Source organism: Seriola dumerili, unplaced genomic scaffold (assembly GCF_002260705.1).
Source record: "Seriola dumerili isolate Sdu_G_001 unplaced genomic scaffold, Sdu_1.0 BDQW01000149.1, whole genome shotgun sequence".
Classification (NCBI taxonomy): domain Eukaryota; kingdom Metazoa; phylum Chordata; class Actinopteri; order Carangiformes; family Carangidae; genus Seriola; species Seriola dumerili.
The window spans coordinates 18,929,906-18,945,897 of record NW_019174404.1 but is presented as its reverse complement, the minus strand read 5'-3'; the positions used below and the strand labels follow the sequence as shown (position 1 = coordinate 18,945,897).

Sequence of the window (15,992 nt, the reverse complement as noted above, 5' to 3'; positions counted from 1 at the left end):
TCTTTCTTATTTCACTCTTACTTCATCAGACCTTGGTTAAATGAATGGAATCAAACAATGGGGAAAAATGGAAAGTGTATAGTGTATAAAATTTGAGTGGGAGAATTCATCAATAACTGACTTATCCATGATTTATTTATACATTTCATTGTCCTCTTTTGTTTAACTCTAAACATTTGGCAATTCTGAGTCAATACTATTAAAATGCATTTTAAAAATCTTATCATGTCCATGACCTCTACTTCTCTCTAGAAATGATCTTTATCGAATGTATCGCAGCCTTGCATAGAAGTGATATATATCATTATGTTTCTTCGTTCAGTCTCTTAAAGAACCTCTGAAGTGTCCTGAAATGTCAGAACAGTCAAAATCAACCATAATACAGCTTGCTGATTGAGAGGGGTTTGTGTTCTAATGTTGTGCTGCAGGCTTATGAAGGTCAAACCTTGCATGACGTTTCCAGATATTTTTGCGTTATGATTGAGATGGTTTATCAGTATAAAAACAAGTGTAAGATGACAACCAAGTCTGCCATCAAAAATGAAAGGTTTGGAGTTCAGTGCCCTCCCCCCGCACACATCTCTGCCTACGTGGAGGAACCTGTTTGAACAGTGACAGGAATAGTAATGTCTGAGCATCTCTATACATGAATGTAGCTCTGACAATGAGAAGAGTGTTAAAATGGAACAGTATTAAACTGACTACACCTTGCCCAAGAATTAAACTCAAGAGGCAGGGGGCAGGGATGTCACTGACAGGGATGCTTTGTGATGCTGGGTAGATTATAAAACTGAGGCTGTCAATGTTTTTTTCAAGGTGAGAAGGTTTTGGTTTAGTATTGTCACTACATGGATTAAAGATGAATGTAAGAAAGATCAATACTGCTGTGAATGATAACAGCTGTGGAAGCACATTGTTTAGATACCAGTTCAAATGTAAAATAAGAAATGACTGATGTGACTGGCACACATAATGTATTTCCAATTCACCTTTAGATGATGATTATGATGAATTTATTCATCAGCAGCAGATATAATCTCAGCACTATTGCCCTAACTGTAAAATGCAATCAGATAACATAGGTTCATCAGCTGAATAAGATGTGAGAAATTGCTGTTGGTCTAGTCGCCCTGTATCAGCAGGCTTATTGGGTTAGGGGCTCTTTATTTAAGGAGATGACATTTTCCAGGAGATATTTGCACACCAATTTGTGTTTCATGTCCTCTGGAGCAGGAGCACTGGTCGGGCAGCTCTGAAGGATCATCTGTCCCCGCTTTGCTCACTTTCCAGATGGCAAGTTCTTAATCTGGGCCAGGTATCCATTACCTACAGCCACACTTGACACTTGAAACATTTTATCACCTATCAGTCAGACCAGTTGATAGGAAATGCTGAAGCTCAGCAAAAGGCGTCGCTTCCATGAGTGATCACTGTGTGTGATTAACATGATGGATCCCAGAGCATTATGACACAGCCCTGTAATATGTTTTGGTCGGAAAACATACTGCAAACACATTATGCAGAAGTTCAGCCATCCGTGGCCTTTTTCCTACTCTTCTCTAGACTTTAGTGTGATTTATAGTTTGGAATGCATGTGTGTTTGATGATGCATCCATTGCCCTTCAGGTGTTGGACCTGGCTGTCAGTTTTATCATTTTATCTTCACCAGCATCATTAAATTACTTTATTGGGCTAGACAGCACAGGAAGTTCATCCTTTTCTCTCTGCCACGTACCATCACTTCATCCCACGCTACAGTAACAGCAGCACCAGCTGCTTCTATAGAGATCCCCAAACATCACACTGTGAATGTTGCTCCACAGTAGCGAGTCCTTGACATTACTGCATAGTCGATTCAATGCTTCTCAGTAATTTGCCATTGCGAAAATAGAGATTTGGATGGAAATAATTGGATGTGTAGGACTGAAGGCAATATGAAAACAGGCTGTTTTTTACCCATAAAAAGTCACACATAAAGACTTACAGTGAAGGTCCAGTCAGTTTTCCTATTCCAGCTGTGTACTGTATGTGTCTTGGCGGGCTATAGTATTTGTGTTATCTGTCATGGTAAAGTGTGTAATACAGATAATAAATAGTAGATGTATTTGTTTTATTCATCATCACCTGCACCTGTGGGTGCTGAGTGATACAGCATGGTCTAGTAAGTATACATTCTCTACAGTCCCTCAGTGTATTCAGTGATGACATATGAGTCTAATTTAAAGTAGTTTATTCAAATGTGCTCTCTCCCAGGTATATCAGCCACCTCGGTCTCTTATGTGCATAGCAACAACTGGATGAACAATCAGCTGAACAAGCAGCTTCAAGTATGTGCAAGTAAACAGATTAGGAATCCAATAGTAGACTATGTATAATATAATACAGTTTTTGTCCTCTGTAGTGTAGATGTATCTCAGAGCTGCTGCAATCTCGAGATATTTTGGGATTCGTGGCTGGGTGGTAACGAGGTGCCCCCCCAACCCACCTCCCGGTGCTGGCCTCTGGTGGGCTTCAGGTAGCTTACGGCGCCCTGCTAATGAACAGTGACAGCCACGCCGGCTGTTGCCCTGCCCTCTGGTTCATGCTGCTCTATGGTGGACCTGCTGAGTCCTTCTCTTGCTGCAGCAGCATACCAATGCTCTGTGCTCCAGCCCTCTCTGTTCCATAGCCCTTCTGTAGAGTTTTCCACCATGCTCAGAATAGCAATGAAGTGAACCTTATTAGTGACTTTGTTGAAGATATAAAAAGTTGCTTTACTTGTGTACACATAACAAATCTAAGAGTCATAGAGAGACAGTGTTTTGTAAAGTTCTTCTAATGGCCCAAACAATCAAACATTACAGTCATCCTTTTGCCGTATGTGAGCCATCAAATCTGCACATAACCCCTGTCTATATCAAAGCTCCCAAGCAGTGGAGACTTAGATGATCATATTTATTTGAGGATTACAGGACTGGGGAATGAGCTATTGATTTTTTTGCTGGCAGATTTTAGGTAATCGTTGCTAAGGTTTTTTTAAGCTTTGAATCCAAAATTAAAAGATTACTTTACCCCAAAGAAAGTTTCGTTGGAGACCACCAGCTAAAGCTGTCAGACTCAGTGCACAGCTTTGATGTACCTTTAAAGACAAACTGCAGAATTCAAATCAAATCAAACTGTCCTTTAATGATACATCACCCAGGAGACCATTGGTGAAATTTCAACTCAAGCACAAATAATAAGTTGTTTGCTCTGAGTCAAAGTGAGAAGGTTTTGTCTGACCAAATGGAGTGCTGCCACATAGTAGCTTTCCAAACCATTCAGCTGTTGAGGGAGCTCCCTGCCATATTGTCTTAAACGTTGAGCTTTCAGGCTGAGGTGACAGGGGAGCCAGGATGGAAAACAGGGATTGTTTTTGCGGTGAAATGATTACAGGGATAAAGATGAAAAGTCTTGTTTTTGTCCCCTGATACCGCCAGAATGATGGCAATGATGGGAAGGCAGACATGATTTGTTTTCACCAAGGAGGCAAATGACACAGTGTGGGCATCTCATTGGCCTGTCACAATTAGGAAACTCGTAGTCGGATTTCTGCTTGAAATTTACCGCAGGCAACTGGAAACAGCACCTGCTCATCTTGGAAACAGCACCTGCTCATCATTGGGTGGCTGGTGATATATGGAGCTGCGACTTTTTACTTCAGGAATAGTTGTGGCTTAGAAGAGCAAAGCAAGTGAATGAAAATATTCTCATGAAACCTTTAGTTGACACTTTGCTGATGTTTGCCATCCAGGGCTATTCTATGGAGAATATCAGGCAGCAGCAGTGTAAACAAACTGTCTGCTGTTCTGCCGCTCTACAAGGCTACAACTAGAAACCTTCTCTTTTCTCTTGTTGTATGAAATGCAAATAGCCCCTGAAACCATGTAATTGTCCTCTCAAAAGTCTTTTCCAAATGCAAGACAAAAATAGGACTTCATATGCAGGTCGCATGCACATGGAGTATCATTTACAATGCATTGTTTGCAGGCCTCAAGTATCTACACTGAGCACATTGAAAGTATTTAATAAAAGGCTCATTGGCATTGATAGACTGAAGCATTGTGGCAGTCAAGCTGAAACAGTAATGATTTCTACTGTTCTAAAGCTGACAAGGGAGTCCTGGCTCTGTGGGTGGTATGTACTGTATCTTTTGTTATGAAAGTTATGAATCAGAGACAGGACCAGAAGAATAGCAGCAGATCAAGATCTGAAACCATGCCTCTGTTAAGTGTCATATCATTGTGTGATGGCAGCATTATCAAGACTGCAAACCGCAGTGAACCTTATCTGACGTCCCTGAATCTCAGTTGTACAAAAGTCCTCCGTTTTCACAGAAACCAACAAGGGTCATCTTGCAACAGAGCCACTGAGAGCTTTCTTTCTACAGAACAAAGCATCAAAGAAACAAGATGCTGGACAGAACAAAACATGGCCTTTCCTTGTAAAAAGAGTTAAAGTCCCAGACACTTTTGTAGCAGCTAAGCTGAACATTTCTGGGTCTGGGGTTGATCATTTTATGTGCACGTCACACAAGTAGAGGGAAATGATACTTGTTCTGGGATGTCTCCAATGACTATTTTGATCAAATACTTATTTAAATGTAAGATTTCAATATATTTTGTCCTCTTGGTGTTATAATACTGTTGTTGGACATTTATTTTGTCATTTCTGAAGTTCCCCAAGTAAATACTGGAATAGTATTTCGTTATGTTCGGCAGACAGGGTTGCATTGATTGGTCCTGTAGCCTCTACAGTCCCCGATCAGATGTGGCAGCAGCTTTCTTTAAAACCATTCAGGGCAGTCTTTTTTAGCACTGATTGCAGTGCATGGACCTAATCAAAGAAAGTCATTCATCTACTCAGTGATCCAGTCAAGCAACCATGGGAGCTCCTGTTTCTCCATCTCTACTGAAAACTAGAGAATGGTGACAGGTGACTCTTTATTTCATTTCAGGTCAGCATCCAACCACTTCCTACTACTTCAGCATCTTTGATGAAAAAAAAAGGTTCCTCTATCTTGAGCCATAACAGCCAATCAGCCAGCTGTTTGCCTGGAAGACTTAATTTTGGGTGAGAATTTGATGGGAAGGGATCAAGGTACCAGCAAGCTTGTGATCTCAGTCCCGAGAAAGTGGAGGGGCTGGAGGCCTGATGGATTGCTACAAAACACCCAGACTGAATGTGCTCACACATCTACTGTAGGAACAGATAGAGATGGGGAGAGATGGAGAGGAGCAGGATTTATGCAGTCTACTCCTTCTGTAGCCATTGGTGGTACAAATGAAAGAATGACCTCTGCTGGTGGCTTCACTTTTTCTGTGCCAGTGAGTGGTCTGCAGATGCTGTGCTTATGCAGTTCTTCAGTGCAACACCAACAGGATTTCACTGCTGCTCATGAAAGAAAGAAAGAAAGAAAGAAAGAAAGCAGCCTTTTCAATAAATGCATTACATTACTTTTCAGCCAACGGCGAATTCCCACCAGTGGTCACAAACACAACCAGGCTGCCGTTTAGACCGACTATCAAGACTACAGCCACATCCATCGGAAGCCCTTTGATGAACTTCCCCACCGCAGACTACTGTAAGTATGAGCCTGATTGCCACAGTTAAACTGAAAGTGTGAGTGAAGCTCAGATGTGAATGCCCTCCACCCTGAAGGAGAATATTCTCCACATTGACATTTTCTGTATGTATGCCTTCTGGCTCTCTTTGTCTTTCCTGCTCTCCTCTCTGCTCACACATCAAACTCATACACACGTACGCTTGCATGCATTAATGATTCACAATTACTGTACACGTGCTGAGCATGGCACAATGTATGGGCTGCAACAACGTAAGTGTGCCCCCTACTGGTCTTTACCACATCACATCTGCGTGAGTGCTGCTGAGATCTCCTTTGGCATTAAATGGAGCAGGACAGGCAGTTTTGAAGTGTAAAATCCTCCAATTTGTCTCCTGAGAATGTCAGTGGAACCAGTTACACAGACTTGACATTTTCCACCTCATACTCTCTCTCTTCCCTGCTTCAAAAGGGTAAAGACAAGCACAGGTTCAGTTTCTATATTTAAAGTCATAAGTTAGAGTTACTTTCATATCAAACCAGCGCTAAAACACATTTCTCCAGCTAGTATCTTTGAAGTGCTTGAGGTATACCGGACTTCTCTGCTGTAACATATCAGGCACTGCCATTTTAGAGTAACACTATATTGAATAATCCTCAGAAATAATTTGCTAAGCATGTATACTTCACACTTCTTAGTCAAATGCTGAACAAATGTGACTTTGAGGACTGCTTTCCACTCCAAAGAGATGACTGGTATGAACTGTGTTTAGGATTGTAAGTGCATTCAACTATATCGTGTTTTCTGTCCCAGACAGCACAGAAGGATTTTATTACATTCATTCACTGTTAAAGCCCATCAAACCAATTTTGTTGGGTCTGGAGACTGTCCTTCTATTTGAAACTGGTTAGATGAATCACACTCTCATACTGTGGTTCCTGACACATTTTCCGCTTTACATCGCCAAGTTGCATTCGAACACACCGCAAAGACCACAGCCAACATATATTTTGAGCCTCCATGAGTAAAAAATAACTAGTCATACATTATATTTCTATATCCCAAGAACTTAGTGCTAAAATGCATAAAACAAACTAGCTGACCATTTTTATGCCCAACATTGGTCTTAAGCTTTAATCTGTCTCATAGGCAATTTGAAAATATGTCTGAAAGCTTTACTTTCCTTCGCACTGGTGTGGAAAAGAAAGTGCCAAAAATAAAGTGAATTCACAATACATGGGAGAAATCACTGATAAATTAAGCCTGAAGAGTTGGTCAGAAGTTCTCTCACTGTCAGTGCACTGCAGATTTAACGTATACTATTAAATCTGCTCAACAGCGGTTAATAAGTACCAGCTAGGGCAAACAGTGCCTCACGCACATGACAAAAAGTAGGCTGATGTTCAGACACAACAACAACAACGCTGAACAGCAGCCCTCAGTGAAACTTGTGGCTCTTCTTGTGCAGCGATTTGTCTGATTAAATGTCTATGATGTGGGTCACTCCTCCAACTTGAACACAGAGAGGCCTATTTGTCTCTAGACGGTCAAATGGGGATAGTAAAAGATCAGACTAATGTTTGGTTGGCTAATATGATTTGATAACTTTACAGGATTATGCACTGAACTGGAGCTACAGGAACGGGTCAGTCAGCAAACAAAGGCTACTCAGTCAAATCTTTACTGCTGAGCAGGAAGCACTCTTGCTCTTGAGGAAACATTTTAAATACAATATTAATATTATGTAAGAGTATTTCACATAGAAGAGTTTGGTACAACAATTTTGCTTCAAGAGCAGCAACAAATGATTGATGATAATGCTATTCCAAAGAATGTGAGACAGTTAACATGTAGCCTATTGATTTCAGTGTTAAGGACTTGGGATGAATTTTCAATAAGATCCATAGGACATGATGTTTATGACTCTCATTTGCTCCCTTAGTGCCAGCAGTAGGCAACACTAGCTAATGTTGGCATAGAAGTGGAGTCTGCTTACGCCAAGAAACGGCTCCCTGCACAAACTCCACGTAAACACAGAACAAAAAAAAGTTTTATCCAGTGAAGCCTGTCAGGCCACATGGAAAGTTATTGATGTCATTGGAAAACTGGGGTCAACATTAGCATCATGATAACAATATAACGCTTTATAAATCCTGTTTCAGACTAACATAATGCTAGTCAAACTGTAGTCTTGCATCTAGCCAAACCTCTCCACACATTTCAGCACCATGCCAGAGATGAAGGACTTTAGTTACCTCGTCTATCAACAAGATGGAGGCTCAATGACATTCAGTCTCATGTAGTCAAGCTGGCCGTCAGGACTATCAGAAAAATATCAGTGGGCTAGTGGACCTTCAAGAGATCCTTTAAGTTTCTACGGTCTCTGCCAGTCTCTTTACCAGTCCTCTCTGTGTGCCTGCTATTGGGGACGTGCATGAGAGCATGCCACATGTGTGTTCCAGCAGATAGGTCTAGAGCGTCACGCCGCCGCTGGTAGAAATTCCTTCCCTGCACTCGCTGTTACGTCGCTGCCGGTCTTTCATCTGCAATCCTATTTAATCACATTCAGAACTCAACAAGGTCTGGGGGCAACTGCTCCTTCTTATGCTCCTGGTAAATTGGCTCCTTCTAACCGCCGCAAAGGGCTGAATTTCTTTCCCAGTCCAACCATCACATCACTGTTTTGGCCAGTGCCCAAGATGCTCGCTCGTGCCTACTTCTGTAATGTGAGCGGACAGAAGCGCGAGCAACAGGATGTTGGCTGCATTTCACTTATTGGCCACCGTTAAGTGAACTGCAAGGGTTTTCTGATTGTGAAATATAGAACCTGTAATGTGATTACACAGGTAATACTCAGTATGGTTACAATAAAGCCAGCAGACTTAAATCTCCTCAGAGAAACATGGGACTTTTACGATCACACTGCGCTTGCCCTTGTAATTATCATAGATATTAACTCTGGGGAAAGAAGTTGAACTTGCAGTGATATGTTGGTCATTTCAAAAACTGCCTTGAATGGTTAACATTCTCCAAGCGTCTCCCTTCTCCCCGTCTCCACTTCTGCAGCTGATGCTTTGACGTCTGCAGGGCAGGACGGCAACCCTGATGAGAGTTTTAGCTCAGCAGACCTGTCACTCCAACAAGGCTGTCTTCTTCCCCCGACACGCTCAATGATTAACCCCACCAAACGTCAACGTCTCTTGTCTCCTCTCACTCTCCCCTTCATCTTTCCACTCTCTCTGCCACCATATCTGGGCCTGGCACATTTAGTTCCTTTTTGTTTCTCCATTTGTTTCCCATCATTTAAAAGCTGTTATTGACTGTCTGTTACTTCCCATTACTGCCGTCTTATCCGTCAGCGTTACCCAGATCTTAGTCTGCTGTCCCACTTCTTGTTCCTGCTCTTCTTTTTTTTCTTCACCATAACTTCACCTTAATTATTTTTCTTTCTTCTAGTCCTTTCCCCTCATCTCCATTGATTTCCCACTATTCTGGCACCAGGCACTTTCATTTCTCACCACTGCCCTTCTGTGTGGCACCCACCCTCTCTGCTGACTCATCAGTTGCTTTGGGGGGGGGGTGAGGAGTGAAAAAGTCCACCTAGATGAGCTGGCTTCCCTTTCTTTCTGTGATTACTTCTCCTGATGGGAAAGGAATGCGTCGCTAACCTCAAAAAAAAAAAGCTCTGGGCATATTTTTCTCTGGCCATTCACTGTATAAGAGTGTGTATGTGTGTGGGTGTGTGAATGACTAAGATTTGTGTTTCCAGGTTCTTTTAAGATGATAAAACAACACAATACACTGTCACGATGCAAAAAAATGTCATTATATTTACACCTTTTCTGCAAAAATGTAGCAGGATGTACAAGCATTAGCCTCTTTGAACAGACGGCACATTTTCATATCAAAGTGTTCCACTTCCGCTCATATAACAGACAACAACAAAAAGCACACAGTTTTATGGAGTAGACTTGCAACAAATCAAAGATATAAGGCTCATTTTCTTTATTCATTCTCTCTTGCTTTTGATTATCATAACGTGGTTGATCTCTTCTTTTTGTTTTTCTTCTATTGATATATAGAATTGTTATTATATTAACTACCATCACTTGGTGTAATTGTGATAACTTGTTGCTATCAAACAACAATGCTAAACACATATATATATACATAAACACACATTACCCACACATTCCTGTTCTAACCTAATCTCCACTCCTGACTCTTATCATTACATTAAGCATCATACCCGATTATAGCTACTTTATGTTTATTGTGTGTATTTCCGTCCAGTGTGTCTAATTTATTTATCTTCATGTCATCATTTTGTCTTTTATGCCATCTTTGTCATGCTTATTGTGTCTGTTTTCCTATTATTATTATAATTATTATTTATTATTTTGTGTCACACACAAAATAAAAAAAATGGCATGGTGACTGAAGCAATCTGATTGGCTCTTGAAAATAAATGACAGCAGATGTCGGTCCCTGAATGCTGCATGCAGTAAAGGCGTTTTGGCCATTACGTGCTCACTAATTAGTCTTTGCCTCATTGTTTACTTGTTCATATACACTGGCCTGCGGCAATCAGTGAGCTAGTTGTTGTTACTTTGGGTTTTGGAGGGAGAACATTAGTCAGTAAGACAGATATGAGACTGATAACGAGCAGTGCCATGCAAAAGAGGCTTTTGTAATTAATTGGACTCGGGTGCTCTGTAAGCTTTGTATTTAGCATTCAAGTGCATTCACGGTGTGCCAACCTTGATCCATCTTTCTAATGGCCAGCCCATGGAGGACAACTGTCACTGGATAAGGTGGATATATGCTAAGAAAGAAATCAGTGTAAATTGTGTGTTTCTTTTTAACTACAGTATGTCTGGGGTTCATGTAGTTGTCTTTTAAAGTTAAAGTGGAATTTCATTAATTCGGGGATGAAAAGGGATAGCATTGAAAAACAGGTTATCACATGCATTTGAAGTGCTTTGCTTTTGAATGAAAAGCAGCGGTGCAGACAACACAGGGAGCACAAGACGTTGAGCCACAGTGTTTGTCCGTTGTTTGTCTGTTACCGCTGCGAATAGTTATTCTGTTAATCATGTCAAGTTGTGGCTCAATAGTCTGATAATTAGACTGAATCACCTGTTTTGCCCCAACCAGTTGGTAGTGACTGGCATATCCGTCCCATCCACATCATTTACAGTGGTGGATACGAGCATTTAACTTAACTTAACATTTGTCATCTCGATCAAAGAAACATTATGCTAAACTAAATTGTTTTCAAGATAGTGATAACAAAACTGATGATTCTTTTCCCTGTAAACCCCAAAGAAAAACAGAAAAATATTAGTAGTGTAGAGATGTAAGAATTGCGAAGAACAGATTTTTCTCTGCCATAAGTAGAGGACGTCCTTATTTGTAAGCGGCCGTTGTTTTGCTGGAGCCATTACCACCTCAGCTGCTTGCATTAGTGCCTGGTGTGGTTGGCTGCGTTTTTTTACACAGGTCCGCTGTTTGTCTGAACGTGGCCTTAGTCCAGCCTGCAAAGTTCTGATTGGCTCAGTTTTTCCAAACGGGGAAAGAAATGATGTGGAACCAAGCTAACCCAATCATGGCTAAAGTGTAAAAACATTAGAGCATGTATGCCTCAAATAGCAGTTTGGCACAAAATGCCTTCTTGCACTGAGCGATGAAGGTGCTGTCCATATGTCCATTTGACAGTCCATCTGTCTCTCGCTGCATACAATTTCTTGGATATTTCTCATCAATTTTTCATAGAACTGAAAGAATCTCATCGCTTCATTCTGGCAATTTAGAACTACTCACACTGTAGACATAATTGGGTGCTTGTTTACTTGTTACAGATTGGCCTAAGCGCTGCCTTTGTCATTCATAGAGAATGACATGCTTAATGTGTCTTGTTTAATAATGTTCTGAGGAGATAACAACTGCTGGAACATTACTGTCAGTATTGCAATCATATCAGAGAGATTTTTCTAAACTGTGAGTCTCGCTCTCTCCCTTTGACTCTTTGTCTCTGTCTCCGTCTTATTCGACTCATCTGTATTAATTCCTCACTGATGACAGTGTACAGCATTGGCCCCTTCTTTGAGGACAATGTTTGTTATGATCATAGCATACCACCAGTGGCAAAGTTCACAGAAAAGGAGTTTCCCCAGGGATGTTTGTGTGTGTATGTCCGAATCGGTATGTGTACATGAGTGTGTGCATGTGTGTTGCTGGTCAGAAGAGCTGACGAGTGTGCACAGCTGCACACCACTTATTAGAGAAGACTATCTTCTGTGAGAGCACATCTTGTTTTTGTTTGTTCTGCCAAGTGCACGTGTTTGTGTGTGTGTGTGCGTAAGAACTCGCTCATATCGATGGCCCATCAATGAGCTGGGTTGAAGTGTGAAAGCACCCGTACCCTAGAGAGACGGAAGAGAGAAATCGAACGTAAGACTTTGCTATTTTCAACACTAGCTACACTAATGTCAAAAAGTCAAGCTCACTCTACATAACAAGGATCTCATTCATATCAAACAGCCAAGAATTCACTTCTCCATATAAGAAAAACTAAATTGAGATACAAAATTCAGACTATATCTTACTGTCACGTCTTTCTCTTTAGCTTGTCCAACCTTAACTGATTGCCATCTCAGAGTAACCCATTAAATACAGTAAGATTTGCATTTAAAGCACTGTTTGGCTTTGGAGGGCTTTTCTGCTCCAGAGATGGATTTATTCCCAGCTGTCTTAACTCTTTTTACCTAGCTGGGTGTTGAAAATACTGACTCGGGGGATCAATTTACTGCTGCTGGATGGGAGCCAGACAGAGCTCCAGTCACCCCACAATTGTTTTTTACAGTAGGAGTGCATTTGCTAAGACCAGGCTAAACTCCAAATCGTTCCGTTACCATAGAGGTGTTTCAGAGTGTTTTTCAAAGTATCAGCCTGTTTGAAATTGTCTCTGCTGGCAACACTTTACCAAAATCAAAAGAAATGCTTGTGGGGAGACGGAGTGGAGCTCAGTATGAATTACTGATGGTGGATCACTTACGGGGTGCCCTTGGACCAAAGCAATCACGAGGATCAGACTGACAAATCGGATGCTCGACATGCAGTCCATCCAGATTTCAGCAGCAGTGCTAGTCATCATTTGGACTGGCAGTGACAGAAACAGGCACTAGAAATTATTACATCCCAAAAACACATTACTCTTTACTGTGAAAGCACAATTGCTCAATTGCTTGCTTTTTCCACTGGAGATAATTAGTCAGAAAAGAGTGCATATTCTTATTTCGTTGTTTCTAGGAAAATACACAGGTACACATATTCTTAAAATACCAGCTTCCTGCCGTTGTCAGAGAGAGTAGGTTTTGGCGAGAGATCCTGGTGAATACTGGAATCTCTAGTCATAGGCTTCAGCTCTAATAGGCACTTCACAGCAGGCAACTTCAACAGCAAAAGGTGTTGTGGTGAAAGCATCATAAGTTTAGGTTGCACTCCTGAGACTTCTCTCAAGCTATCTCTTCTCTTTAAAGCAAAAAGTAAGAAAAAAAAAACTAAAAAATGCCTATGTCTGCCCATTCTAAATCTAAATCACAAACATTATTACAGTCAGACTCAGCAGCAAGTCTAAAGTCACAAAAACCACCATGCGAGTTGAACGCCTTTGACTTTAGCTGGTGTCAGATTTGCAATAATCACTCGTGCTCTGAAATGAATGATAAGCAGTCTCAGAGAGTTCACAGGCAGGCTGAGGGAGAAAGAAATGAGAGCGAAAGCGGTGCTTCACTCCCTGGTGTCGTCCTCTCTGCTCTGTGTTCACAAGCCTTAAATCAGGATTTAGCACTGCGGTGTTAAGTCCTTCCGCGTCCATCTGACAAGACTAATCTTGTGCTAACTACAGTGAAAAGAACCCCAATTAGCACCAGCACGTGGGATTACAGCGAAAATGAGGAGAAATGTTTGTCACCTGTGATCCTGTCACTACCCTGCTGCAGTTGTGAATGTGATGATGGCAGCATCTCATATGCGTAGCTTCCAGTTTGAAGCTTGCCCCCCCCCCAATATGTAATAATTTGTTTCATATCTCTATATTTGGGTTTTATTGACATGAAAGCGGAGCAGTGGGGAATGTGAAGTGGAATGAATGTGAGACAAATAGAACTGTAATGAGTCTGTGGTGTGCATTGAATTTCAGCCTCTCTGTCATCTTTAAGTTTGTTTAAATGCATGTGAGACTGAATGCAGAGTGTGTCTGCGGCTGTGTGTGCTCTGTGAAGTGCTAAATGTTGTTTTTTCTTTTTCTTCATGTGCAGCCAAAAAATGGATTTTTCATACCTGTGGGGCAGTGGGCCCTGAAGGCCCGACTCCCACTCAGTGCCTCAACTCCTACAGGAACAGCAACGTCAACGTGACAGTAGGCACCCGAGGCCCCTTCAAAGGCATTCAAATGTGGCGCGTCCTGGAAACTGGCACCTACAGGTACGACTGATGCCAGAGTACAGCCCCTGAGCACATAAACATCAGACCTCACCATTATTTGTAGAGCAAATTTTTTACTCAGCACCCACTCTTTGACAATTTATCTCTTTATGAAGGATCTCATTGTGTTGCAAGGCCAATCATTGGGTATATATACTTGGACTCATGAGCATTCAACACATACAGTGTACAGTACACATCTCTCATTTTTAGGCATTAGCACTCTGTGCAACTCACACAGTCTTTTTCGCAGCAATGCAGACTCTTCCTCACACCCACCTCCTCTCCTCTGTGCATCGGCAGCACATCAATCTTCCACAAGCAAACAGAGAAATATCACTATCAGATTCTTGCAGAGGGGAGCAGAGACTGGAGTAATGGCAGCTAAATAGTATGATTCACTCCACACCTGACTCCAAAATCCAAAAACTACCCTCCTCCATATCCAAGTTGGTGGCCTTTACGACTTCAAAATACCTTAACAATCAGCCACAGCACCTTGACCTCAAACTGTGTACTGCCCCAAGATTAATGCTGTAATATCCACTACCTCGTGCAGGATCAATATTTCTCCTGTGGGCATTCATGACAACATGAGGCGTTTAACTTGGATTTGACTTGGACTCTTCAAACAGAGATGCCCCTGAAAGCTGCTCACCTCCCACAACCACACAGAAACAAACAGGCACGCAGTTCTACACACACACCGCTAAGCTCAGCCAAAAGCCTTGAGTCTTAAAATACCTAGCAAACAACAACGTGGACCTCACTGTCATAACACATGTCCTGGAGTTTTAGAAAAACACCTTCTGTCTCCACACAAACTCCAAAAATGTGGTCTTGATTCGGCCTGGTTTAGCTGGCAGAGCCTGTAAACGAAGCTGACAGACGGCCACAGAGATGCATATGCGCTCTGCATCTCCCAAAAGTCATTAGGCAAACAGCTGAGGTAGCTACTGAGCACCGGGCAACGTTCTTTCTCTCCCCACCAAGCTCAACCACCAGGGATAAGAAATATCGAAGCACTCCCAAAAACCAATCAAGCTGTTGTTTTTTTCTTGGCAAGAAAACTGGAGCATTTGAAATTAGTGTCTTCTGCTACAAAGGTGTGTATTTGTAGGTCTGTTTGTGTGCCCATGCACTGTAGTCTATGCAGTCTAGTTCTGTTTACGTATGTTTTTATAGTGTGCCATGCTAGATCAAATGGTTGATTAAAAACACTCATGGTGAAAGTGTGTTTCAGTGTTTCCAAATTAACATTGGTAGTTATTTAATGTTGCACACTCATGAAATCACTGGGGGAATACGACTGTTTATCAGCCTCAAGTTATTTCTGATAAACAAGTACAGTACAACCCAGAACATACAATAAAAGCATCATTATTGTTGGGTGAAAGAGTTAAACCCATAAAATCCTTTTAAAACTAAATGGAATCAACCAGCCTTCCATTTCCTCTATCATTAGAATAATTATCTCAGTAATTAGTTTTTTTTTTATTTGTGAGTTGTTTTTGTTTTCATGTGTGAAAATCAGGATCACAGCCTACGGTGCCGCTGGCGGTCGTAGTGTATTGGCCATGAGCAGGTCACATGGCGTCTACATCACCGGAGACTTCCTGCTGAGGAGAGGAGATCTGCTTTACATCCTGGTGGGACAGCAAGGAGAAGACGCATGCCCCAATGTGAGTGTTTTTTAATTCATTGTGATTCAATGAGTCAACTATCTATGAGTCAGTAAACAGATGTTCAGTGGCATATGAGAACCTATACAGTAGTTTACAGTTTCTCCTAAAGCAAGATACTACAAGAAAAATGAATAATTATACATTCAATTTACAGGTCTATTGTAAAATAGCTATAAATGATTCACATTTCTGAAATAATCCAATTTTTCTTTTTTATGGACCCACAAATGGGTATAAC

At 41.5% G+C, this 15,992-nt stretch overlaps 2 protein-coding genes across 2 annotated transcripts in view; one reads left to right on the top strand and one right to left on the bottom strand.

The window, feature by feature from the left end:
- clip4 (CAP-Gly domain containing linker protein family member 4) overlaps positions 1-15,992 on the bottom strand; it is a 174,287-nt gene that overhangs the window by 82,603 nt on the left and 75,692 nt on the right. The window lies entirely within an intron of this gene.
- The window catches only part of alk (ALK receptor tyrosine kinase), a 321,320-nt gene that overhangs the window by 277,744 nt on the left and 27,584 nt on the right, over positions 1-15,992 (top strand). Inside the window, exons 11-13 of the mRNA XM_022751149.1 lie at positions 5,483-5,602; positions 13,904-14,069; positions 15,604-15,751. Of these exons, the coding sequence (XP_022606870.1) occupies positions 5,483-5,602; positions 13,904-14,069; positions 15,604-15,751 (434 nt within the window). The remainder of the gene's footprint in view (positions 1-5,482; positions 5,603-13,903; positions 14,070-15,603; positions 15,752-15,992) is intronic.